The following is a 25,377-nucleotide window of genomic DNA, read 5'->3' on the forward strand; positions in this document are numbered from 1 at the left end:
CGGAAACAGTGTTCCAGTGGGCAGAGATCCTTGGCAGGCCAAGCGTAAGGCTGCCGTGTTTGGAACCTCTGCCAAGAGAGGGCTCCAATCTGGCTCTTTTATAATAGGGGGCTTTGGGTAAAAACTGAAGGGGACTTATAGGTGGAGTGCCAGGTTGTCTGAGTTTCAGCCAGGGTTAGAATTTGAATTGAATTCAATGGATTTCTGGACTGAGCCGTCCCCACTCAGATAACAAAGATGAAACTGTTTGTGCTTGGGGTGGAGTCCCCTCACTGAGGCAGAGTCGAAGAAGGTTTTCCCCTCTAAGGATTTTCAGTTTTGGGGTTCTCTCTTCAGAATCATTTTCTCTGGCCCAGAATTAATACTATTATTACCCACAGTACAGAATATCTGTGAATTTCCATTTAGTCAACACACATTTAAAAAGTAACTACTATGTGACAGGTATTGAGCTAAGGACTGGGAGTATAATGACAGAGCCTCTCCTCATAGAGCTTATAGTCTAAAAAAAGAGCCTCTGTGTGTATGTGTACACAGAACATGTGAAAGGGTGGCGCTTAAGGAGAGATCACCCCTTCATCAGAGATTGAACAAAGGAAAAAATGGCTTGGGATGATTGCAAGGATTTGGGGAGGGGACATCCCTGTGATTTCAGTAGTGTAAAAAATCCCTCCAATTAAGTAAGATCAGCAACAAACTGGTCAGAGGCAAGCTCACATTCAAGTCTTCAACTCCAAGGACCATTCTCTATCCACTAGACTACATCATGAAACTTTTTTTTTAAATGGATCATAACAAAAAGATCCAATAAAAAATTATCTTCTGGAGTCGTTTGTTCAACAAATTAATATCAACTCATTTTGTGCCCCAAACTGTGACAAACAAAACAGCTCCAATTCATGAACTTCCAATTCTAAGAGAGAAAATGACCATTCAGAGAACTCTAATATGAAACTCTTAATAGAATAATAGGATAGAATTAATAGTGTAAGAGCCATGAGGTGGGGGGATGGGAATACTCTGGGAGTTGAGAAGAAGTGAGTGAAGCAATCAGGGATGCTTCACAAAGGAGAGCATCTGGGCTAGGCCAGGGAGAATGGGCAAGACTTGTACAAAGATGGAGGGAGTTCATTCCAAATGGAGATGGTATCAGCAATGAGGCAGAAGGGCAGAGTACACCTGCCAATACCAAGCAGTCCAGGTTAGCTGGAACTGAGAATTTCTTAAAGGGGGATGACTAGAAGGATCACTTGGAAATTCCCTCAGAGAGCGTCAAGTTCAGCTTCAAGCACAGATCCCCTGTTATGTCTCACCTTTGGCATAAAGATTAACTAAAGGTTCTCAAAGATTAAGCAAGAGCAATAAAGTTTAGCAAGGTTTACTAAGATAAAAAGGCTTTGAACAGGGGTTTAAAATCTGAAAGCAAGTCATTTTAAGGTTGCTCAAGTAATTTACATGACTTAGCCTTAGGTTATATAAGTTGTATACATATACTGGAAGAATAATTCTTCCAAACAGTAGAAATAATAACATTTTAGAAACTGGGCTTTAATCCTTGTATAAATTTTCCAAATATCAATTATTGATTGCTATTATTGATATATTACTATTATATCTATTGTTGCTATTATTGATGCATAGATTATGATTAAATTAAAGTTCACCTCACAGATTTAGGAAGATGGGGGTAGTTTGATAGAAAGAACAATGGTTTTTTAACTAAAGTGACTGTTTAAATTCCCACTCTATTACCTCTGTGACCCTGAGCACTTAAGTTACTCAACTTTTAGAGCCTTAGTTTTTTTCATCTCTAAGATATACGAACTGTAAAGTTTTTTTCCTTCCAGTTCCAAAGTCTGTCATCTATGAAAAATTCTCACATTCTCAGGTTAAAGGAAAAAAAAATGACTGTTCTAAGCAACTTGACAGTTTAATATAGTATCAAAGTACCTGTCTTCAAAGTACAAACAATATTTTAACTTTAGAACTTAATAGTCAACCTTCAATCTGAAGCAGTCTCTACATATCCTTCTATATTTTAAAGATTCCAGGCTAGTGTCAAATCAGAACAAAATTTGTTTTGAACACAAACATTTTTATTAGCATAAAAATACATGTCTAGTATCCAACATTAAAACCAGGTCATACATATGCATGTAGGTTTTTTCCATTAATTACTGAATGCTCTTATCTCTCAGCTACGCTTTAAAGAATTTACACTTTTGTAAACAAATCTTAACTTACCAAAGAAAGGAAACCTGCAGATGTAGTAGTGTATAGCTACTGTACACACCAAAAAAATTAGAGATGAAAAATTACAATTTTATTTTGCTACATTTAATATTTCTATAAGAACTTTAGAAATAACAGGAAAGTGGACAAAATATTTCATTTGAAATGAGGTAAGTCATATGAAAATGTTTTTAGAAGCAAATAACATTAATGTTGAATGTTGAGATGGAAATATTAACAAAATTCCTGGGGAATTCTCTTTGATGTTTGCATAGTTTAGCTTATCTTAAAAAAAATAGAAATAAAAAAATTAACCAAAAATACTGTTAGAAAAAGAGCCAGTTATCTGGTATCATTTAAAATCTGAGTACTTAAGTACTTTTCTTACTTAGAAAAAAAGTGACAAAAAACACTACTTAACAGAAAAAAAGAATGTTAAATTCAGGGCTATCATTTCAAGCTGCCTTTTGGATAGAAAATTAAACAGAGGTAGATGGTTAAATATTAGTGGCCAAGTTATTCTAGCAGCTAACCTTTGCCTTGAAACATACTTTGTCAACTTTTCACACTTGAAGTCAAGGACTTCAGGAGTAGAAACAAAGTGCTTCAAAAAGTCAGCCCAAAGACTTAGCAATTAAGTTTTTTCCCTTATATGGAAGAGAGTGAGAATAAACTAGGTTCAAGATTCCTGTTAAGGACATGATTGCTTAAAGCACTACACAGCTAGTTCATGCATTTGTTTTAGCAGTAGAATGAAGCTTACACCTAAGCTTCCTAGACTTATTTCAAGCTAAGTAGCCACCACCACTCTTCTGGCCAGTTCTAGTCAAAGTAGGATTGCAGGGTACCACGTCGACGGACATCACAGGTCCAACAATGGAAACCTCCTCCCAATGAATTGGCATTACGAATATTAACTTTAATTGTCGAAATACCTGTGTGAAAACAAAGAAATAAGATTTAAACAAGAAATTGTATTTTATTAAATTTCCTCAAAAGTAAGAAAATTGAAAATGAGGATTGTAAATTGTAGAAATCCTGGCTTAAGGCTAATAGTGAAATATATAGCGGCATCTAAGTGGCACAGTGAGTAGAGCTCCAAACCTAGAACCAGAAGACCTGAATTCAAATGGAATCTCAGATGCTAACTATTTGATCCTGGACAATTCATTGTGGGCCTCTTCAACTGTAAAACAGAGATAATTAATAATACCTACTCCAAAGGACTGTGGGTAACAAGTGAAACAATATTTGTAAAAATTCTTATTGTTAGCACAGTGTTTGGCACAAAGTAGGAACTATATAAATGCTTATTCTCCCCTTCCTCATTCCTCCTTCACTATCCTACCAACTCAGGAGAGAACATACACACATACACACACACACCCCAATGTGGAAGGACCTTGAATGATGAATGAATGAACCTTTTCCCATACCTTATAAAATATCCATAAAATTTAAAAAGCCATAGAGTTTTGTTCAATTTTATATTCACAATTCAAAACAATGTGCTGAGAAATGCCATAGTATACATATGATATCTATGCTATTTAAACATCTCAATTAGCCTACTAATCACTAAATATCTAACATATCCTTTAAGCATTTTATATTTTTTTGAGGAATTTATACTTATTGGAGAAAAGATACATAAAAAACAAGAGAATCAGACAACATACAATGAGGTGATGAAACTGTGGCAGTAAGTGCAACAAGTAGAGAGAAAAGATGAAAACGGGTTGAAATAATTAGAGAAAGCTTCACTGAGGTGAAACTTGAATTAGACAAGATAGGAACAGGCTTTGAATATGTAGAAGGAAAATTAAATTTTTAATGATTGATATATATATGTATACATCTACATAAATATATATGTTCTTTCTAACTTAATTTAAAATAGATTACTATTTCAATGATAGGAAGATAGTAATATCTCCTTTAAAAGACAGGACAAAATAACCCAAACATTTGTTTTGTCAAAACTGGTAGACTTTAGACTAGTTTACAAGTTATCTGTTAAGCTTACCATTTTATAAGTTTAAATTATTATAAATAAAATTAGGAATAAATAATCAACAAACATTTGTTAAACATCTACTATATGCTAAGCACTGGAAATACAAAAACAATGCCCTAAAACCCTTAATTCTTGCCCTTAAGAAGTCAATATCAGATGCAGGGAAATACCAGATACCAACAAATATAAACACATGTGAAGTAAAGAAAAAGTACTTTGTGGGGGGGGGGGGATCAGTATTAATTGACTTGTTTATGGTCACACAGTTAGTAAGGGTCTGAGGCCGGATTTAAATTCAGTTCCTTCTGACTTCAGGGCCAGCTTTCTGTTCACTGTATTATACTTAACAGGCCCTACAGGATAATTCTGGAAAGAAGGTACCAAAAGAGTATTAGTAAAAACCTTTATGGAGGAGGAGGCACTTGAACTGAACTTGAAAGGATGCTAAATATTTTAAGATGTAAGGGTAAAAAAGAAATGTATTCCAGGCAAAATTACAGCCTCTGCAAAGGCATGGAGATGGGAAACAGGATGATGTATGTAAGAGCTAATAAGAAGGGAGCTAATGAAAGAGGGCTAAGAGCCTGTGGATGGAGAGAAGGTGAGTGTGAGAGATGCTGTCAGAGGTGAAACTGGCAAGATGTGGCAGCTGTGGGAAAGGCAGAGTGGCTGGGTAGCAGTGGTACCCTGGATAGAAGTAGGGAAGTTAGGAAGTGGGATTTGGGGGGATTGGGGGAAAAAGGTAGTAAAGCTGGAAGTAACTTTAATTGAATTGATGGAAATCAATTAAATTACTGAGAAAGTGGAGAGGTAAGATAAATGAGCAAACATGGCAGAGCCTTAAGTAATTGTGTCATGAAAACCCAAAGAGGAAAGATATTAGGCAGGGCAGGATATCTTATCTGGCATCTTATATTTTGGGGTTCCAAAAAAAGCTTTCGTATCCTTGAGAAGCGATGACAATCTTTACACAAAGAATAGATATCTGATTAAAAAGACACAAGGGGATCAAGCATTATGTTTGAAAAACTTGTAGTCTTTGGGCTCAATTTAAAATTAAAGGATCATGTATCTCAAAACTGAGACCTAAGAAATATGTACCTATATAGTTTTGTAAGATTCAAGTCATAAATCTAGTTAACTGGCTTTGAAATTCAACACTCCCACAGGAAAATACTTAGGTATTTAAAATCCATAAAAGACTTATACCCTTCAAAAATCCCTTTCAAAACTATAAAAAAAGCTGGCATAAGCTTCAAAAAAATTAAGATAAACTCTGACCCAAATTTAAAAGTCTGCTGATTATTTTTTCCTTTCCAGCTTGAAGATCTCATTAGTCCCAATACTTTACTTCACAATTCAAACATTAAGAAAGCTGCATCCTAATAAGGCTTATTAATTTAATTGTAGACAGCTCTTCATGTTTCCCCCATTTAAACATATTTGATCAATTCACATAGCTGCCCATAAAGTAGCTATTCCCACCCATGAGCTATAAAGTTTTCATTGGTCCCTGCAGGGTTTAGAGAACTATTATCTGTGAACTTAAATAACTGGTTACTAAAGGAAAATCAGATATATGTGAAAACATGTTATTTTTTTAGGCTGAAATAACAGAAAGGCAAAATACAATGTTTTTCTACAAAATGTCCCTTGGTACCACAGCTAGAAATAAAATGCTGCTCTCACCCAGAATGATTTTTTAAAGATTTCATTTTAGCTTCACTCTTTCATGTGTAATTTTAAAAAGATTGATGTATTGAACATACCCAGCTTTTCAAACATTTTTTGAATTGGAACTTCATTGGCATCTACCATAACACGTTTTTCATCCAGCATTAGAACATTCATGGAGAGCCATTTGGATGACATCCAGAGTGGGTGGTCTAAAGAGAACAAAGTCAATAATTATGTCTCAGTACTCGTTCTTATTTCCACTTAAATGAGAGGTTCTCAAGAAAAGAGCATAAGAATAAGGTGACAGTGATTCTATGCTAGTAGCAATTCCCTTTCCTTAGGCCTTTTTTTTTATAATCTTTACACAAATATAAATATCTCAATAAGTCACTAATAATGACATATTTGAATTTCACAAAATAACATTTTAAATGAACTTTTAAACAATTTCATTACTTTTGACCAGTTTTTGTCATGTCCTAAAAAGAAGAAAGTGAATCCTAAAAACACTTTCTTTTGTTGGAAAATTATTTTTCCAAATTTTTAAACTTCATACTTTATATAAATAAGTTCAAAATCCAAGATTAATATCCATATAGAAAAAATTCTTACCATCTGGGATGACTGGAGTTGGAGGAGTAACTATAGTCCATCCTGCTTTCTTGAAAAGTTCAATCTGAAAGAAAAATCCAAAAAGATTTTTAATTTCTTGCTCTCTGCCAGCCTTTATGAATAATTCCACCTGAAATATCATATCAATATTTCCCAACTTTAACAGTTATTTTTTAAATATTCAGATTATGACCAATAGTTAAGATGAGTATGATACAAACTGTATATATTACAAAGCAAGAAAAATTTGACGTAATATGTTTTAACTAGGTTTAGTTTGAAAGAGATTGTAGAATTAGGGAAGAGAGATTTCAACATATTCAGAAAAAGAGCAGGTAATCATAGACATCTTCAGGAAAATAAATCTAAAAGGAATGAAAAGCTCTCAAAAACGACATTCTGAAGCTACACAATTCCTATGAAGAGGAAAAAGGAGCTAGTTATTTGAAGAGACTGATAGGGCTTAAAAGGAATTTATTAACCAACTTAGAGTTTAAAATACACTTGTAGACAAGAAGTAACAGGAAAAAAGATAAAAAAATTACAAAAGATAATAAGAACTGTGTCAGGAATGCTAATATTCAGAATGAGTTGAGGTTGACCAGGAAAGTTAAAAAAGGTTGGGTGTCTCCCTCCTACCCCAATTCATACTGGAGAAAGGAGGAACATCAAAGAACAGATAGTCTTGTGAGAGATGGGTAGAATAATATAAATGAACAGAGAGAAGACAGAATTTAATGGTTGATGATCTTTGGACTAGGCAGTTTAGAACAAAAATTTCTAATAATGAATTGATAACCATGGTAAGCAGAAAGATAAAACATACAGCTTGTTCTTGTTGAAGTTAAAATCTAGAGCCAAAAATATTATACTCCCAAGGTATTGGGGGAAAAAAGGCAACTGTGCTTGCTGATCAACTGTCAGTAATCTATGAAATATTATGGGGAACTAGAGTTACTATGATACTGGAGTAGGGAAAATATTGTGATTAAAAAAAAAAAAAACAATAGAGAATGGGGTGTGTGAACCACCAGTCAGTGAATTTAACTTTGATTCCTGGCCAAAAAAAAAAAAAATCTAGAAAATATTATAGAGATGATTAGTGAAACCTAGAAAAGTAAGTGCTGATCACCAAGAGGCAGCATGACTTCAGGAAGAATAGATCCAACTAACCTTACTTCCTTTTTTGATACGGTCTAGTGGATTAGGGAAATGTTCTAGTGATGAGGGTTTTAGCTAAGCATTTTGACCAAGTCTATCACATTATTACTGTAGAGAAAAAGAGGGAAGAAAGAGGCCAGAGGAAAAATGTGACTTTGTAGACTTACAATTGGCTAAGTGGGCAAGACCAAAGAGTGCTCAAGTGTCTGGAAGGGGATTCTCTAAGTGACATGCCATAGAGCTCCTGCCTTTCCTTGTGCTACTAAATACTTTTATCAATGGTCTGGATAAAGGCGTATTTATCCAATTTGTAAAATCACAATGAAGGGGAGAGTTAATGGATGACAAAATTCATGAAATATTGCTGGAACATTGGAACAAATCAAATAAAATGAACTTCATTGGGATAAAGTATAGTCTTACTACTTGATTTCAAAAAATCAACTTCATAAATAAAAGGTGGAAGTAGTGTAGTTGGACAGTAGCTCAAGTTAAGAAAATTAGTTTTAACTCAGTGGGCTTGATCCCTGGATAGAGCATCCAAGAAAGCGAGGAAGTCTTTGGATACATTAAGGTAAGTCCCTGGTCAGACTATTTGGAGGCTTTGTTCTGGGCACTAGCTTGTAGAAGGACATGGTGCTGTAGAGCAACCAGAGAAGGAAAAGCAGGAGAAGCAGCCTGAGTTCATGCTATGTGAAGCCTGAAGATGCAAGTTATTTAGCTTGGAAAAAGATGACTTGGCAGGGACATAATAACTTTCTTCAGACCTCTGACAGGCTGTCAGCTGGAAGAAAGATTAGCCTTGTTCCCCTGGCTCAAGAGCAAGCAAGGAATGCATTTGAACAAAGGGCCAGGGAAATGTACTTCCTAGCAAAGTACTCATCAGAAGTCACAACCTTTCTAAGCCTGTTTCCTCGTGTGTAAAATGAGGAAAATAATCAGAAGTACCTCCCTCATAGAGCTATTGTAAGATTCTAATGACAAATAAAAAAAGGAATTTGCAAATCTTCAAGTACTATATATGTCAGCTTTATCATCATGATTAATATCAAAGTTGCAAAAAGTTACATGTAGCTTGAGGCAAGGAAAAACTTCCTACAAGTTAAAGCTATCCAGAAATAAAACAGGGTGCCTCAGGAGATAGTAGTGTTCCCACACTGCCAGCAGCCTTCAAGCAAAGGTCAGCTGACTATCTGTTGGATGGGTTGTAGAAAGAATTCTTGTTTAGATACATTCACCTAGATGGCTTCTAGCTCTCAAGATTCTTGTGACATATCCCTACATTTCCTTAATGACATGATTTGCCTATATCACTCTAGCAAATATATTAAAATTTAAATAAATATAAAACCTTGTCATTTATTCTCCTACTGGTACAGAAATAAGCAGCAATGTGGCGAAAGATTATTGCAAAGTTGTTGTATTGCTACCTAGAAATTTGAAAATAAAACACCTCTCATCTGTCCAACTGGAAGTAGGAGGCAATGAGCGGAAGCAGGAGGCCTGAGGAGGTCAGGGAAAGACCACTACATGCAACAGATCCATCTTCCTCTGCAGGGTAGAGTTGGCCATAGTGAGCCACAATCAGTTGGAGAGGAAAAACACCTTATTACCCTGCAGAACTGGCCCTGGGCATGTGAGCATCATCTTGTTTGTGATATTATGAAATAACAGCACTTCCTTTGTTAAAAACATGAGTAGAGAACTGGAAACAAAAGAGACACGCTGACTAGGGAGTATTAATTTAATGGAATGTTATTTTGCCATATAAAATTATAAATAATAAAGAATTCAAATTACATGGGAAGTAAGTAGGACAAGAACAATACACATAATGAAATAAATGAAAACACTAAAAGAAAGCTAAACTGTGATTAATTGAAATCATCAATATTTGTGCCAGAAAACACATAAGGAAACATTTCTCTGCTACTCCAGGTAAACGCTGGGGACTAGAATATTGAATACATTGTCACTGTCGGTTACTGTATGTATTGCTCTGATTTAACTGTTATTCTTTGTTATAAGATAGGGTATAAGTGGAGGAGAAGAAGGATAGATGTTTTATGTAGCAATGACTAATGTAGGGAATTTTTTTACAACACATATGTACATGACATGTATATGAACACATCCAGATGAACCTAAAACTTTGACAAAAACAAATGGCCAAAGTTACTATCCAATGGAATCCCACTATCACCAGCACCGTTATGCTACCGTAATATACATACCATCACCAAAGCAATGTTTGAACATAATCAAGAGAAATCTAATTCAATAACAGTCGTTAAAATAGAAATGTACAATTCCCACAGAAATGCTATTTGAATGAGTGGGTATGTCAGCTGCTACTCATATTTGTTATTTCCAGGGTCATTAATTCTCTCTCACCTGATGACAGGGCCGGTCAGGGTTGGAAAGCACAAGACCAGGCCCAATGATATTGAAGGTAGCATCGATATGCATTGGGTTGGGATCTTTAAAGGAGATGATATGCACTCTGTAGTCTGGAGCAAGATGCCTACGCATCCACTCAATGCCCAGGTAATTAGTTACCTGAAAATAAAAGGAAAGAAAACATTTAAAAGCAAAAAAAGAAGTGGTCTAACAATTTATGCTAAAATAGAAAATATGCAGTAAAGCATGGCATGTTAAATACAGCTTTTCTCTACCTGGCTTCTCTGTGCAAAAATATCTCTTCCAGCTCGAATAAAGTCAGCAGCATCAAAACATGGCTCATATTCAGTCGTCACAAATTTTCCCTGAGCAGCCAATTTGTGTCTGTCTTCTACAGAATAGATTGGATAATCCTAACAGGAAAAACAAACACAACATCTAAATCAATACATTAGTTTTAAGGAAGAAAAATATAGCAACTAATGCAACTGAGAATATTGGTTTAAATTTGGATTCAACGGAGAATCCATTAGCATGATGTATGCTATTTAAGAAATACATTGTACTACTCATTTCTGAAACTAAATGAAAGCATGTAAATAGAAAACTCGTGTCCATGTGAACAAGGAGTAGTAGTCAGCAATTTTCTGATATTCAGAGACAGGTGGTGTGATGCCAGTGTTAGCAACTGATTCTTCTTGAACATATTCCATAATCCATACAGTTATTGCAATATATATATATATATATATTCCAATCTAAAACTTATTTAATTAGGGCTTTTTTACAACTATAAATTACAATCACAAGTATACCTGCAAGTCTTTGTCTTTGTTTGTTCAACTAAATTTTTATGTAAGTGTACACAGCATGTGTCAGTTTAAAACAAATCATAGTGCTCCTTAGTGCATTTTTCAAAAGAGGATAAAACATCTTGGAAATAAATATCATGTGACCATAAAAAAAATTCAGCCATTTTTGTTATTCAGTGAAGTTCATGCATATTCAATATAGAGAATGAAAGTTCCTTCTTGAAATATATATATATATATATATGGAAATAACTAAAATGAAGAAATTCTATACTTTTACTAAAGGAATTCACTCTTTGTTCATGGACTAAAACACTGTATAGAGTAAGTTTTCTGGATCTCCTATATTTCAAAGGTCTGAAATTTTCTTATTTCAGGGTATTCTGGGGAGCTAGGTGGCGCAGTGGATAGAGCACCAGTCCTGAAGTCAGGAAAACCTGAGATCAAATGTGACCTCAGAACTTAACACTTCCTGGCTTGTGACCCTGAGCAAGTTTCTTAACTTCAATTGCCTCAAAAAAAAAAAAATCTGGATAATAATTACTAGGAATTTTTTTCCTAATAGATTAAGTCTAAATTTGCCTTTTTCCAACTTCCAGCCAGTGCTCCTTGTTTTATTTTCTGGAGTCAAACTGAACAAAACCCATCAACTCTTCACATGACAAATCTTTTAAATTCTTGAAAACAGCTCTTCTCTAAGTTAAATGTCTCTAGTTCATCATTTGATGATCTTATAAATAGACTCAAGACCCTTTATCTTGGATATTTTCTTCTGATTACTTTCCAGTTTATCACCATCTCTATTAAACTGTGGTAACCAGAACACATCACAAAACTCCCAATGTTGTGTGATCATAGCAGTACACTGAGAATATTCTTTATTCTCAGAAGCTATGATTCTCTAAATGATCTCAAGATCAAATTAGCTTTTTTGGCTGCTATGTCATATTGTTGATTCATACTGAGATCACAGTCCATGATTATCCCTACCCCTATACCAATCCCCAAATTTTACAAGACCTTCTGATGTCTCTCTATCTTGTAAGATTGATTTTCTGAACCTAAGTATGTGACTGTACATTTAAAATTTATTTTTATCTGCTAAAAGTAAATCATTTTTAAATTTAGGGCCTCTATTCTAAGGAGACTTAACACTTCCTAGCTGTGTGACTCTGGGCAAATCACTTAACCCCAATTGCCTCTCCAAAAAAAATTGCAACTAAAATGAAAGTTGAAAACTATGATTACTAGTGCGATATTTTAATGAATTCCATTAAATTCAATCAGATAAAAATGGCTGATGGAGTTTTCCTCCTTTTCTAAACACAAACTCTGTAATCCTTATCTCTCACAAACTATAGAAACTTCTGTAATTAATCATCTGGAAAAAAAGAACTTTTCAGTGATTTTTAATATTAACTTAGATGTATAGGCCCAAAATGATAATAGAACCCATAATCATCAGAGTGAGTTCAACTATGGATAAATCTATTATTTTGTATTTTACAATTCATAATAGAAAAATCACTTAAACAACAGCAAATAGGTAATAATTTTAAGAATCTGCAATTTCAAACCTACTCACAACTTCAGAAGCTATTTCTGATGGACTAAGTAGAAAAAGGTACATTTATAAGGATAGTTTAAGAAAGTACCTGGTCATAAAGCTCATTAGCCATTGTGGGCTTAGGAGCAGTTGTCCACTTAGCCCCACGATGGAAATAATCTTTGATAATTGATCTGTATGCTCGATACTCAAAGAAGCGTGCACGCCATGCCATGGGAGCTTCAATGATTTCATTTCCAACTACTATCAGAATGTCTCTGGGCATTGCACCATACAAACCTGAAAAGGTCAAAAAGTTTTAAAATAATCATAATATCAAGTTTTCAAAAACAGAGTATTCTAAAAACAAAATAAAACAATTCTATGCATGAAATCTGAACAGTTCATATTTGGGGCACCAAATTCTCTCACATTTTTTCCTGTACTGAATGAAATATGTTGCTTCTATATTATCAAAATCCCAATTCTTTATGGTTCAGCAATAAATCAAAAAGCATTTATTAAGCATCTTTTGACTATGTGTCAGGTATTGTACTAAAGCCTTTGGGGTACAAATACTAAGTATGAAATAATCCTTTCCTGAAAAGTTGCTAATATTCCAAAATGGAACCTCCATATCAACAATAAGTTTTGTGAGACCCCAGCTTCTTTAATTGTGGTGTAAAACTCCATATAAAGCCTCATAATAATGTCAGGATTGTGAAAACATGATTTGTTATCAGTAAATGTTTGGTTTGTGTATCTATTTTATAGACCTATATACATCCAGAGTCATATAAAAATTTCTTGGACAAAAAGGGATCAAGAGTGAAAAAAAGTTAAGTATAATGGGTATGACAACACAAAGATGAAGATTCTACCTAGCTTTGGCACTGGACATTATTCCATCGTGAAAATGAAAACTAGTGGTTTTTCCTGACAATAGAAGCTTACAAATGCACTTCAAAGTTTCAGCCATGGTAAGCTCACTAGTGTAATAATGACAACAGTAAAAATATTTTCACTTTTAAGTAGTGCTTTAAGATTTGCAGTGTTTTAAATGCATTCTTACAATAATGTGAGGCAGATTTTTTTTTAATTAGTAAAAAATTATTTTTTTCTTTCTTCCTTCCTCTTTTCCCCACACTACTGGGGAAAAAAAGAAAGAAAAGGAGAAACAAAACCTCTGCAACAAATTCCCACACTAGCCATATCTAAAAATGTGTGTGATTCTGCATATTTAATTTATCACTTCTCCATCAAGAAGTAGGTATTATTATCATCTTCATTTTTCAGAGGATACTGAAGATAGCAAGTGTCAAGGGCAGAATTTAAATACAAGTCCATTTGACTCAAAGTCTAAAACTCTACCTAAACCAAGATGCCCACTTTCTCCACTACTTATTACTGTGTAAAAGAAGGTGCACTAAAGCTATTGTCAGGAACTTCAAGATAAGTGTGGACACTGCTATTTATTTATTGTGTTATAAGCACATCTGGGTAAATCGATATAGATAATATCTACATTATCTATTTTAAAGGACTGTTAAAAGGAAAACATTTTGGCAAATTTTAAAGCCCTATGAGTTACTATTAAGTGAAAGGAAATAATCAATAATTTAGCCACTAACAAGCATTAAACATTAATTTAAAAAACAATTACTTAGTACCTGCATCACCTTGGATAATCATTGTCCATCTCTAAGCCTCAAGTTTTCTCAACTTTAACATGAGGGGATTGGATTGGATGATCCCTAAGGTTTTGTCAAGATAGGAGACACCCTGTTTTCCAAGCCCAGTAAGCAGGTTGTGCCCTGATTTTGACATTACAATACATCTTTCAACTCACCTTCTTATCTCAGCCACAGCAAAAGTACAGAATTGGGAGTTATAACTTTAAGTATTTATCCTTATTTCCCAGAAGACCCTGACCTGAGAGCTAGAATTATAACCAACATAATACAGTAGAAAGTGATCAATCACTCTGAACAAGTCTGGTGCTTGTAACTGCTAAGTCAACTGAATGGAGTGCTGCACTCCTATTCCCACCACTCTGATTCTGACTCTGTGCCCGATGAATGATCAAGGTTCAATGATCCTAACAACTTGAGACAATCATAACCTTCAATGATCCTTCCTGGCTCTGGCCTGCTTTGTTCAGCTCCAGCAACTCATAGGTTGGAGATCAGTTCTGGTCTGGCTGACAGTTTGTTCCAGCTATGTCCCTATAAAGAAACCTATCTATAAGATTCCAGGTCTTACTGGACATAACCATTTATGTCTTAACAGCTTTATTATTTCTTTGTTATTGTATCTTTTGTAATACAGAAAAGTAAGGTTCTTTAAATAACTTTGCAAAAAAATACAAATCAGCATCATCTCATTTTCATAACTGTAAATGAGAAAATTTAACTCAAGCACAAAAATAGTGTGAAGAAACTAATTTCCTAAAGAAGTATCCTAGATGTCTAGAAGCACAGTGTACTTCTAATTATTTTTTCTTTAAAAAATCATTAATTATATAAGATAAACACCAAAGATTAATTTCAAGGGACTCAATAAGAATAATCTGTTGGTGTTTTATATCTGAAAATGTAAATCATATGGCTAAGATTGTCAGTGGTAACTGGGTAGGTCAAAGAAAGAATGGGGTAGACCTGAGTAAGATGTGATTCTAGGTAAAGGAAAAAAGAGTCATGTTATACTAATGAGGGACAAGAAGAAAAATTGACAGAGAAATTAGATGGGGAAAGAGGATTAGTAGTTCTAGAATTGGGAATGGGTTAAAGAGGGAACAATACATATGTATCTAAAAGGGTATAAAAGTCTTCTAAATTTATAAAGAAATAGGAAGAGAAGGTCTTGCTTCTATGATTTATTTGTTAATTGTTGAGACAAGTCATCCTATTAAATAATTTTAGGGTCACTATTCTAAGTAAAACAAGAAAACTTCATAAATTCCATTAAATGCAATGAAAAAAATAATGGTGATTAATGAGATTAACCTATTCACACACGAACTAAAGAAGTGTATAAATTAAATATTTGAAGGAACAGCTTTTCAATAATTAAAAATATTAACTCTGCTCTTCAGGTAAAATGGAAATACAATCACATATTTTGAGAATACGTGGGATTTTACACCTGTATTCACAGCTTTCTATAGGTGGGACAAATTAAAATGAAAGTTGTAGTTCTCTGAAGTGGGTTGTACCAATGTTATAATTCCCATTTTGTAGATGAAGAAACTGAAGCTCAGAGAAGTGAAAGGGCCTTAACTAGGGTCATCCAATGAGGAAGTAGTTGAACCAAAGACTCAAACTCAATCCTTTATCCTCTAAATCCAGTTCCATCACACCACAATTGAAAATTTTCGTTAAAGATTTTGCTTCTCTCCATGAAACTTCTATGAATTAGAATGAGCTTAAAAATATGACACAAATTGATGACTTTAAAAAGTTCCCAGCATTTTTCATTGCTACAAATTATTTCTAAATTAATCTACAATTTGCAAAGATCCCTAGAGTAGGAAGGGATTTCTATAAAGTCATTACTGCCTTTCCTCTGGCCAGAACTTCATGATCCAAATAATCTACAGAATATCACTCACCTGTAGACTCAAAATCTGGTGTTTTGTACTTGAAAGACCAATCAATGGGATCAGGCCTCTTAACAGTCACTCCTTCCATTTTCAAAATATTGCACATTTCTTCAATTTCAGCAACAGCCTTTTTCAAATGCTCCTTGGGAAAATACTGGCCTCCGTGCTGCTGGTAAAATGGCCAATACCTCTCATATGTGTTGGCCTAGAAGCAAAAGAAAGCAGATCAATTCTTAGGGAAGAAAAATATAACTCAGGACAGGTCAGAACACTCACTGAGGGCAATGTGACAGCTTTCCTGATCTAATGTTTGGGACTATCTTTGTCCTGCCTGAGATATTATTATACCCTATCATCCATAGCATGGTCTTATACCCAGAATACTCTTGGCCAGTTTCCAAAATATTCAGAGGCACAAGCTTAAGTGTTTGAGAGTCTTGGAGAAATCTAAAAAGAGACAGTGAACAGAGAACACAGACATTGCTATAATAAGCCAGACTCAGGCTTTTCAGCTCAGTGTATTGATAAAAAAGCATGTTTGGTGGGACTGTAAGAATTCTAAAGCTAAAATTGCTTTCCTCAATAACAATCTATTGAGAGGAGAAGGATTAGGGTAGATGAAAGGAGATGAATTTGCCTAGTGTCCTTTCCTGTGCTGCCGGTAAAAAATGTTCCATTTGGAGCAAGAGGACATGAAATAATAGACTACTTTGGACAAGTAACTTTGATCATCTTGATGGGTCTCATTTTCCTTATTTGTAAAGTTAAGAAGGCTGAACCAGATAACTTTTCTAGGTTCTTTCTAGCTCTAAAAATATATTCCTATAAAATTATTCTACATAGTTGCATATGTAAGTCCTTTATCTTATGCAGCAAATAAGTTCCTTACTACCAATTATGAAAAGGAGTGCTTTTTGTACTTAATATCCTTTCCCACAAGTTCAGCAAGTATCTTCTAGTTCTAATGTTTCATAATTTTAACGAACATTCACACCTTTCATGCACATCTACTCTGTGATTACATATTGTATCTACCTACACGTCATACTCTTAGGACTCTTAACCACATTTCCCATCTGATCTCCGGCACTTAGTACTGTGCCCTGCAGAAAGGAGCACTTGCTTAATAAATATCTGTCCAAGTCAATTCATCATTTTACAGACTTGAGTTGTATCCTTCCAAATTGAAGGGTGCATATACAACTGCCCAACACATCTAGTTCCCTTTCTCTGGACACCTTCCAACTCTATTTCTTAAGATTTACAGACCAAAATGGCATAGGATTCCAGATGGAGGCAAATAATGGTTTTGTATAAGGATATATATTGTGACTCCCTATTGCCATCAGCATAAAATTAAAACTCTTTAGAACTGGCATTTAAAGCCCTCCACTGGTTGGCTCTAACCTTTCTCATCTTATTTCATTTTACTTCCCTCACATATGCTCCATTCCAAGCAAACTACTCATCTGTTCCCCAAAGTATTCTATTTTCTATCGCCTTTTCTCTCTCCACAGGCTGTGTCTGTGTCTCATTATATGAGGCCTTTCCTGATACCCTACATTGTCAATGCTTCATTCCTCTCAAAATTATTTCCTACTACCTTTACATACTCATCTGTATATAAGTTCTATTCCCCAAGTAGAATGGGAGTTCCTTGGGGGCAGAAATTATTTAATTGCTTACAATGTCTTGCAAATAGCAATTAAAAATATATATATAACCGTTTTTGTTTGTTTTTTACTGAGGGAATTGGGGTTAAGTGACCCAGGGTCACACAGCTAGGAAGTATTAAGTGTCTGAGGTTACATTTGAACTCAGGTTCGTCCAGATCCCGGTTTCTAACTGGATCTCAAGGCTTATACGCCGGGATCTGGACAAGCTGTCTGGAAGGAAGGAGTAGCTGGAAAAAGCCCTTTAGCAAGGTGACAATAGAGGGCACCAATGGGTTATCTGCCTTATCTTGAGTTCTGACTGAACCACAGGGACCATTATGACCACAATCTCACAAAACAATGAGACAAAAGGGATCAGATGCATGGCGGCTCTGGCCAAAACCGGGCCCTGTCTAGTGGGGCATAGTGAGTTTATTCCAGCCTCTCCCTGCAGGAGCAAACTCCTGGCACAGCAGCTAACAAAAGGGATAATAAATTACTCTCCAGAGTTCTTTCAGACAAGCTGGGCCCGGCACCCATTCATTTTTTCCTCCTTTTCATGCCAAGCACATCTCCTGCAGGCCACAGCCAAAGGCAGACCTACAGGAGGATGGGCTGCTGACATCCCAAGGAGTACTTTACAGGGGCTTCTGGCAGGGTGGAATTTTCCTAGGGAGATACGAAGTGACCTGGGGAGGGAGAGGGAAGTGTTTGAACAAGTATGAGGGTTACTCAGGAGAGCTCAACTTGGAAATCAGTTGGACAAGGTCCAGGTGCTCAGGATATAATATTTTTTTTCCAGGAGACAGAAACTATTTGCACTCCTTCATGAACCAGCTCAATTACTTAACAATCATTTACTCAGTGTCTGCAGGATAAAGAGCACCATTTTACGTGCTCAGCACACTGCAATTTTAATAAAAAACGGCAGGAACAAAAAAGCTATCCGTGTTACTGAGCTCTCAGTTTGGCGTTTTGGGAGTACTTAGATTTTTGCTACGATAGCCAAGTGAAGGTTAAAGAGCTATTTGCTGTTCCTGGAAATTTAAGGAACTTCTGCAGATGTTCTGTTTCTTATTTACCCAGCTGGAAAATGAACTAATTTTAACCCTGTGACTTGAAATATCTTTTGCATTTATATTGAATCTTACACACACACACACACACACACACACACACACACACACACACACACACGTCTCTTCCTTCATCCAGGCTGTATAGTGTACAGTGGAAAGATTAAATGGACCTCAGTTTCCATTTATAAATTAGAGAGAATGGCCTGAAAATGGTCTCTGATTGATCTATGATCCTATTAACAAGAATTCATCATCTTTTACAGAAAAAATCATACTGAGAATAATAATGTGCACATATATACATGTATATTTTATAGCATATATATGTGTGTGTATATATATACATATATATACACATACATCTTCTGCCATTTTGCCTCTGATTCCCTCAACACTTAAAATCTATTCCATGCAATACATTATAATATTTTGCCTTATGCTTTCTCTCTACTATGCAATTTAACATTTTATTGCATCTGATATTGTTTTCTAAATATTTCATCTGCACATGTCTTACTTCTCCAATTGAGTAGTTTACTCTTTTGAGAAGGAATTAGAAATCTGATGAACTTAGTAGTACCATACAGTGTTAGGTTCAAGACAAGAGCTCGAAAAATAGCTGCTTATGCATTAATTTTTGTTCCTTGTACAAAAGCATGATGCAACTGTCCCTCCATTTATAAAGAATGGAATATCTTTTTCTAACAATAAAGAAATCACTGATATGTTAAGCAGTTTACAATCTCAACTTCAATTCTTCTTCCTTCTTTATCTAGTCTACTAATAAAGTTACCACCTTCATTTGCAAGATGGCTCACTAAAGTTGGTAATTAAGCAATCAAATTTTAATCAATTTAATTTAATTTAATTTTTTAAAGTTTAAATTTAATTTAATTATGAGACCATAACCTTAGTCTCATGCTGTAGTTAGTGGAGTTATTGACAAAAAAGTTACTGTTATTAATAATAATCACCCCAGTAATATAATTTTATAATGTTTTCTAGCCTATAATATCTGTACTGTGAAGAGTTATCTTTAAAAAATTACTTTTACTTGTTAACTCCTTTTACTCTCAAACTCTTTTAAGATAGATAGGGAGAAGTATTTGTCTGCAGGTGCAGAAAGCAAAACCAAGAACTACAAAGTAACTTGCCCAATGACACAAAGCTAATTAGTCCAAGAGCTAAGACTAGACATCCAATAAATTGACAATTGGCCAACTCAAGTCTCCTGACCTCCAGCTCAGTACTCTTTCCATCAGACCATGACATTTCAAAGTGAGTTGTCTAAGGTTATAGAGCAAATCAGAACAGAGATTGTAATAAATTCTAAATAGTCTGATTCTCAATGACATTACATGGCATGTGACTAAGGTCAACATTTTCAAAAACAATTAAAAAACCTGTCTTGAGTTTGATTTGGGGGGGGGGGGTTACCTAACCTAAAGATCCAGGAGATGGAGTAGCTTTCCATGTAGGAGGATAAAAAGGAATGTTATTTTAATGTCTATAAAATCAAATAAGGGCACCAAAGAATTTGTTTACAGAATATATTCATCTAGAATGTCAGAATGAGTTTACTAAGTAAGAGATTTAGAATGAAAGGAAGCATTACTTTGGACATCAAGTCATTAAGTCCTACCCTTCTTCATGACTTGTTCAGATCCCACCTCCTTAAGGACTCATGGCCAGGGTTCATTCAGTACCTTGAAATCCAAAAGTCCTAAAATCTAGCCACACTCTCTATGCATCTGTCCATCTTCCCATATGGATCACAAAATGCAGGCATGGGGCTTGTTGATGACCTGGCCTTTGTTCTTTTTCATAAAAATAACCATAGCCAAAACCAATCAAAAATTGCTGAGAAAACATCATAACCTTTGACCCAGGGATGACAGTCATTCAAACAATATTTATGCTCTGGGAATTAAAAAGAAAAGTTTAAAAAAAAAAAGACAATCCCTGCCCTCAAGAAGCTTCCAATATAATACTCCTGAGCATATTCCTCAAGGAGGTAAAAGACAAGAAAGAAGGATCCAAAGTATTCCCAGGCATAGTAGCACTTTTTGGGGTAACAAGGAAGTAAAATAACCAAAACGAAGTGGGTATTTATGGCTTGGGGAATGGCTACAGAAGCCATGCTATGTGAATGTATTGCAGTATTTTATAGAAAGTAATAATCTGATTCATTCAGAGACACAAGTCCAATGCAATAAGCATGTGTAGAAGAACATTCTTGGTGACTGCAACAATATGCATGAAAATATCATTTAAAAAGTTCTAGGATCTTAGAGCTAAAAAGGACCTCAGAGGCCATCTCTCTCATTTACAGATTTGAGGAAAACCAAGTCCTGGAAAAGCCAACTAACTGATTCAGAGACACATAAGTAAAAAAACAGCCACCTAAGATACAAACCCTAGAGCTTTTGCCTCCACATCCAGGCCTGACCATCCCTCCACTGCTCAGCCCTGCCTGCCACATGTGGGCAGTCTCTGGACCTGGGGCCACAAAGGGCAGAGCTAAGGTCAGGTCTAAGTGTGAGGATGGAAAGGAGACTTGTTAAGCCCCTCCATGCCATGGCTGACATTTCCTCTAAGATAATAGAAAAATCAGTAATGATCCCAGAGAACAGATAAATGAAACACTCCTCTTGGCAGAGGCAGGGAACTATAATGGAAGACTGTTATATTCCCTATAGGCTTTTTTTTTGTTTTGTTTTGTTTTGATTTGTTACAAAGGAGAACTGAATTTTAAGCGGGATATGGATATCCATAAATTTTTAATATAAAAACAAAAGACATCAAGTCAACTTTTTTTTTTTTTAGAGAAAAGCAGCAAGAAACAATAAGTTTCAGGACAGGAGACCTGGGTTCAAATTCCAGCTCTGACATACTGGCTTTTTAATCACTGTCAAGGCTTCACCTCTTAAGTTTCAATTTCTGAAAAATAAACATGTTGGATTAAAAGAAAGATATCGAGCTTTCTTCCACTTCTAGATCCTGTGCTGTTATGATATGACGACTTACTTGCAAACAGAATAATGTTCTCCTTGTTTGGATATGAACTCGCACACACAACTCTGTCTCCAAGTTTTGAGGTATAGGTTATTTTCCATTCCACTTTTGTGATTATGTACCCAGAACTTTGCATAATCCCTAGCTCAGAGCCATATTTAATAAATTCATGTTAATTAAGAGATGATAATAACAATAATAGCAAATAGCTCCAATAATAGTTGTACCTTCTATTTACAGAAAAACAAGAAATGTAGTTTGAAAGTTGCAATTAAGTTAACAAAAACTCATATATTAAACTATTAGAATTTGTCAAAAAGTAGAATGGCCAGCCTCAGAAGGCAAAGGATTACTCCACACTGGGGACCTTCAATCAAAAGCTGGCTGCCCATCTGTTGGGTATGTAGAAGAGTGTGGAGAAGGTTGGAATAGATGCCCTCTCAGGTCTCTTTTTACTCTGAGAATCTGGGAATTTGTCTTCAGGACAGAAGTACAGTGTGGCTGGGGATAATCAGTCTATTTTCTCTCTAATCAATCAAAATTCTGCTGAAGAACCCACATGTTAATTCTCTTAGAAGACTAGAACAGATCTATATATAAATGTCACATTTGAACATAAATTGTAATCTTTAATATAAGTAAAATTCTACAAAGGACTATTAACTTACTATTAACATCTACAATAATATCTAGAATTTCTTTATAGGCACTATCTTCCCCAGTGCAACTCCATTGCAATTCTGCTTTACCTAAATAATGTTTTTTGAGTTACCAAGATTTAAAAAAAAAAGGTCACCCCAAATTAATGTAGTGATAAGACTCTCCACCCTTTGTTAAACTGTTCCTCCTATGACAAACTATGGCTAGATCCACACTTGCAGTCTCTCCAGCCTGAGGACCTGACAGAACTTTATGCTTCACTGGTAATCTCTAGGAATCCAAGATCATCTTCTACACCAGGAGGAAGCATCAAGAGTAAGACTATGGTGGACAAATATAATCCTAAAAATTAAGTGTATTTCCTCCTCTAACCTAAATGATTCTCAGTGACTTAGCCTTAAGACAGTGATTTAATGTGGGAAACATTTCTTGTTCTTCCAACCATCTGCCAAAATGAGAGCTGAATGAGAAGTTTAGAGTCTGAAAGGACCTCATACAATCTCACTTTACAGCTTCACTTGCTGTATCTTCAAGAGCAGAAAAGGTTAAGCAATTTGCCTGATCCCTAAGCAAAGTACGGCTGATCCCAGGCTAAAACCCAGGACTTGTGATCAGGACGCAGTCCACAAAAAGGAATCTTTAAAAATAATGATTGCCCGTCTTCACTGCAACAAAGTAGCGAAGTTGGTTTAATAAGTTTCTGCAGCTTGAAGTTATGTAACTGAAAAGCAGTCTAACTTTTGTAGACTGATGCCCAGAGCGCTCTATTTCTTCCCAAGGAAAATCAATTTACCTGATTTTGTGCTTTTATACTTTAGGGAGCAAAATGTACAACTTAAATTGCATACAAGAAATACTGGGTCAAGACACCTACAACCTGTCATAAACAGAGGAGATCATTTGGTGAAGGCATGCACGCTTCTGGGACCCAGATTTTACCTTAACTTCCACAGTGAATGGCGGAACACAGGCATTTTCAGCTCTGCCTACAATCACCTCCTCAAGGGGGTCCCATTCGTTGTAGGAGGAGACAGGGCAGTCCTTAGGGATAGGATCCGTGGCCTTGTCATCAGCAGCAAAGGAGTTTCTGGAGGCTGCTGCAGCCTGGGTGCTCTGGAAAGTTCGCTGCACCCATCCTGTAAGGACTCTTCCAAGCTTCAAAAAGGAAAGAACATTATTCCCAGGGCACCTCTGCTCTATCCTGCACTGCTCGTTTATTCCTCATTAGAGCTTACTTACACCGGCAGCCTCCTTCCATATGCCCTCTCCTTCCTGCATCCAGGCACACTCCTCCCACACCTGGGGCATCTTCCCGAAAAACCGCCCTCTTCAAGGCCCAGTGCAGGGCCACCGGCCCCTGAAGCCGGACCCCGATTTCCTTTCCCCCCCTCTCCCACAGGGGATCTCCCTCAGATCACTCCCGTTAACCTCTCCTGTCCGGCTCATCATCCTAACATCACAAAGCACAGGACCCTGGAGGAAGGGCGTTTGTGGCTTTCCACTGTTCTAATCCCAGGGCCTAGTGCAGCGCTGCACTTAGTAACTGGGAGTGGGGGACCTCTCCCACGCTCTCCCGGCCAGGTCGGGTGCGGGTTCCTGCCCCTCCTGAAGGCCTCTCTGCTCTGAAAGGTTATCAGTGCCGGCTCTCTTTCGCACACAGACATAAAACTGATGGCATTTGGAAAAGGCATTCCCTTCCGCGAGAAATGGCTCCGACTTCCCATCTCTGAAATAGTCCTGTCCTGCCCCGGCCACGCCGTCTGGGAACGGACGTTCTGCTGCTTTCCGGGGAAGCAGTTAGGAAGCCAAAAATTAGATTAAAGCAGGACGTATATGTTAGAGGGGGAGAAGGGAGTGGGGGGTGGGGGTGTATCAAGAACAAGTTAAAATGAGCGAGGCTCAGAGTGACCAGAGGTCCTGCCGTCAGTCGGGAAGGGGAGCCTGCAGTCCGCGCCGGGCGGGCGGAGAGGGGAAAGATCGGGGGCTCAGCTGCCAGGGAGGAGAGGGCCAACTGTTCCCAGCCAGCTGCGGGGCGGGGTCTGAGCTATTCCTGCTCCAGGAAGGACCACTATTTGCCCGGGCTGGCCCGCTGTCTCCCGCTCTCAGAGCTCCATTTTGCACGGAGTATAGAGTGTGCGGGAGCTCTCCGCCCAGATCCCCGCAGCCGCCAGAGCCCCCACCCCGCCCCCATCTCCCGGCACAGCAGCGGCCCGAAGCCTCGGAGGCTGCAGGAGGGTACCGTGCAGGGGATGCGAAGCGCATCCCTGTCCCCCGCGCAGCCCAGCCCATGCGGGTCCCGCGGGGGTGGGGGGTCCAGGCGCCGCCACGCGCTTCCGAGGGGGCGCGGGGAGGAAGGGAGCGGCGGGGAGTACGCACCCGAGACCCGATGTAATGCACCGCCTCGGCCCCCCGGCTCCCGCCGCGCAGGCACCGAACCCGCAGCATCTCCCCGAGCGCAGCTGCTCCGCGATCGCAACGGTCTCGGCTGAAGCGGCGGCTAGCGGCTCCCTCAGACCGCCCCGCAGCAGGAGACACGCCTCGCACCCGCACGCGCTCCCGGGGAGCCTTATATCCAAGTCACCCCCCCTCGCGTCCTTCCCCGGACGCGGCCATTGGCTGCCCGGAACAGGTGGTGGGGCCCCACGCGAAGCGGAAAGGTCAGGGGGCGGGCCCCAGAGCCGAGCCAGGGGCGGCGCGGGGGTCCCGCGGCCCAAGTAGCGGCGCTCTCCTTCCTTTAGCTTTTCCCGAAGCCGTCTGCAGATGTCGGGAGAAGAACGCGCCTTTGTACCGGGGGTAACGAACGAGGGAAAGGCAGGGAAAGGGGCTTCGGGACCGGTCCCCCTGCTCCGTGTCACTCCGAATAACGCGGCACTTCGCTTTGTCCCGTGTCTTATTAAAACATATTGGACA

At 37.4% G+C, this 25,377-nt stretch overlaps 1 protein-coding gene across 1 annotated transcript; it reads right to left on the minus strand.

The window, feature by feature from the left end:
• Positions 1–2,074: 2,074 nt before the first annotated feature.
• GATM (glycine amidinotransferase) lies at positions 2,075–25,078 on the minus strand. Its single transcript, XM_074289537.1, has 9 exons — positions 24,844–25,078; positions 23,407–23,622; positions 16,068–16,263; positions 12,567–12,757; positions 10,375–10,512; positions 10,094–10,258; positions 6,539–6,602; positions 6,019–6,135; positions 2,075–3,167 (listed from the first exon to the last, which is right to left on the minus strand). Exons 1-9 carry the CDS (start codon positions 24,910–24,912, stop codon positions 3,055–3,057), a joined length of 1,269 nt encoding a protein of 422 aa, XP_074145638.1. The 5' UTR covers positions 24,913–25,078; the 3' UTR covers positions 2,075–3,054.
• Between the last annotated feature and the right edge of the window lie 299 nt (positions 25,079–25,377).

This window comes from Sminthopsis crassicaudata, chromosome 2 (genome assembly GCF_048593235.1).
Source record: "Sminthopsis crassicaudata isolate SCR6 chromosome 2, ASM4859323v1, whole genome shotgun sequence".
NCBI lineage: Eukaryota > Metazoa > Chordata > Mammalia > Dasyuromorphia > Dasyuridae > Sminthopsis > Sminthopsis crassicaudata.

Coding starts and splice junctions, on each gene's coding strand:
- GATM (XM_074289537.1), bottom strand. CDS start 24,912: ATGCTGCGGGTTCGGTGCCTGCGCGGCGGGAGCCGGGGGGCCGAGGCG. Junction 10,513..12,566: donor CTAATGAGCTTTATGACCAG/GTACTTTCTTAA, acceptor TTTTCCTGTTAG/GATTATCCAATCTATTCTGT. Junction 3,168..6,018: donor AAAAATGTTTGAAAAGCTGG/GTATGTTCAATA, acceptor GTTTTCACACAG/GTATTTCGACAATTAAAGTT.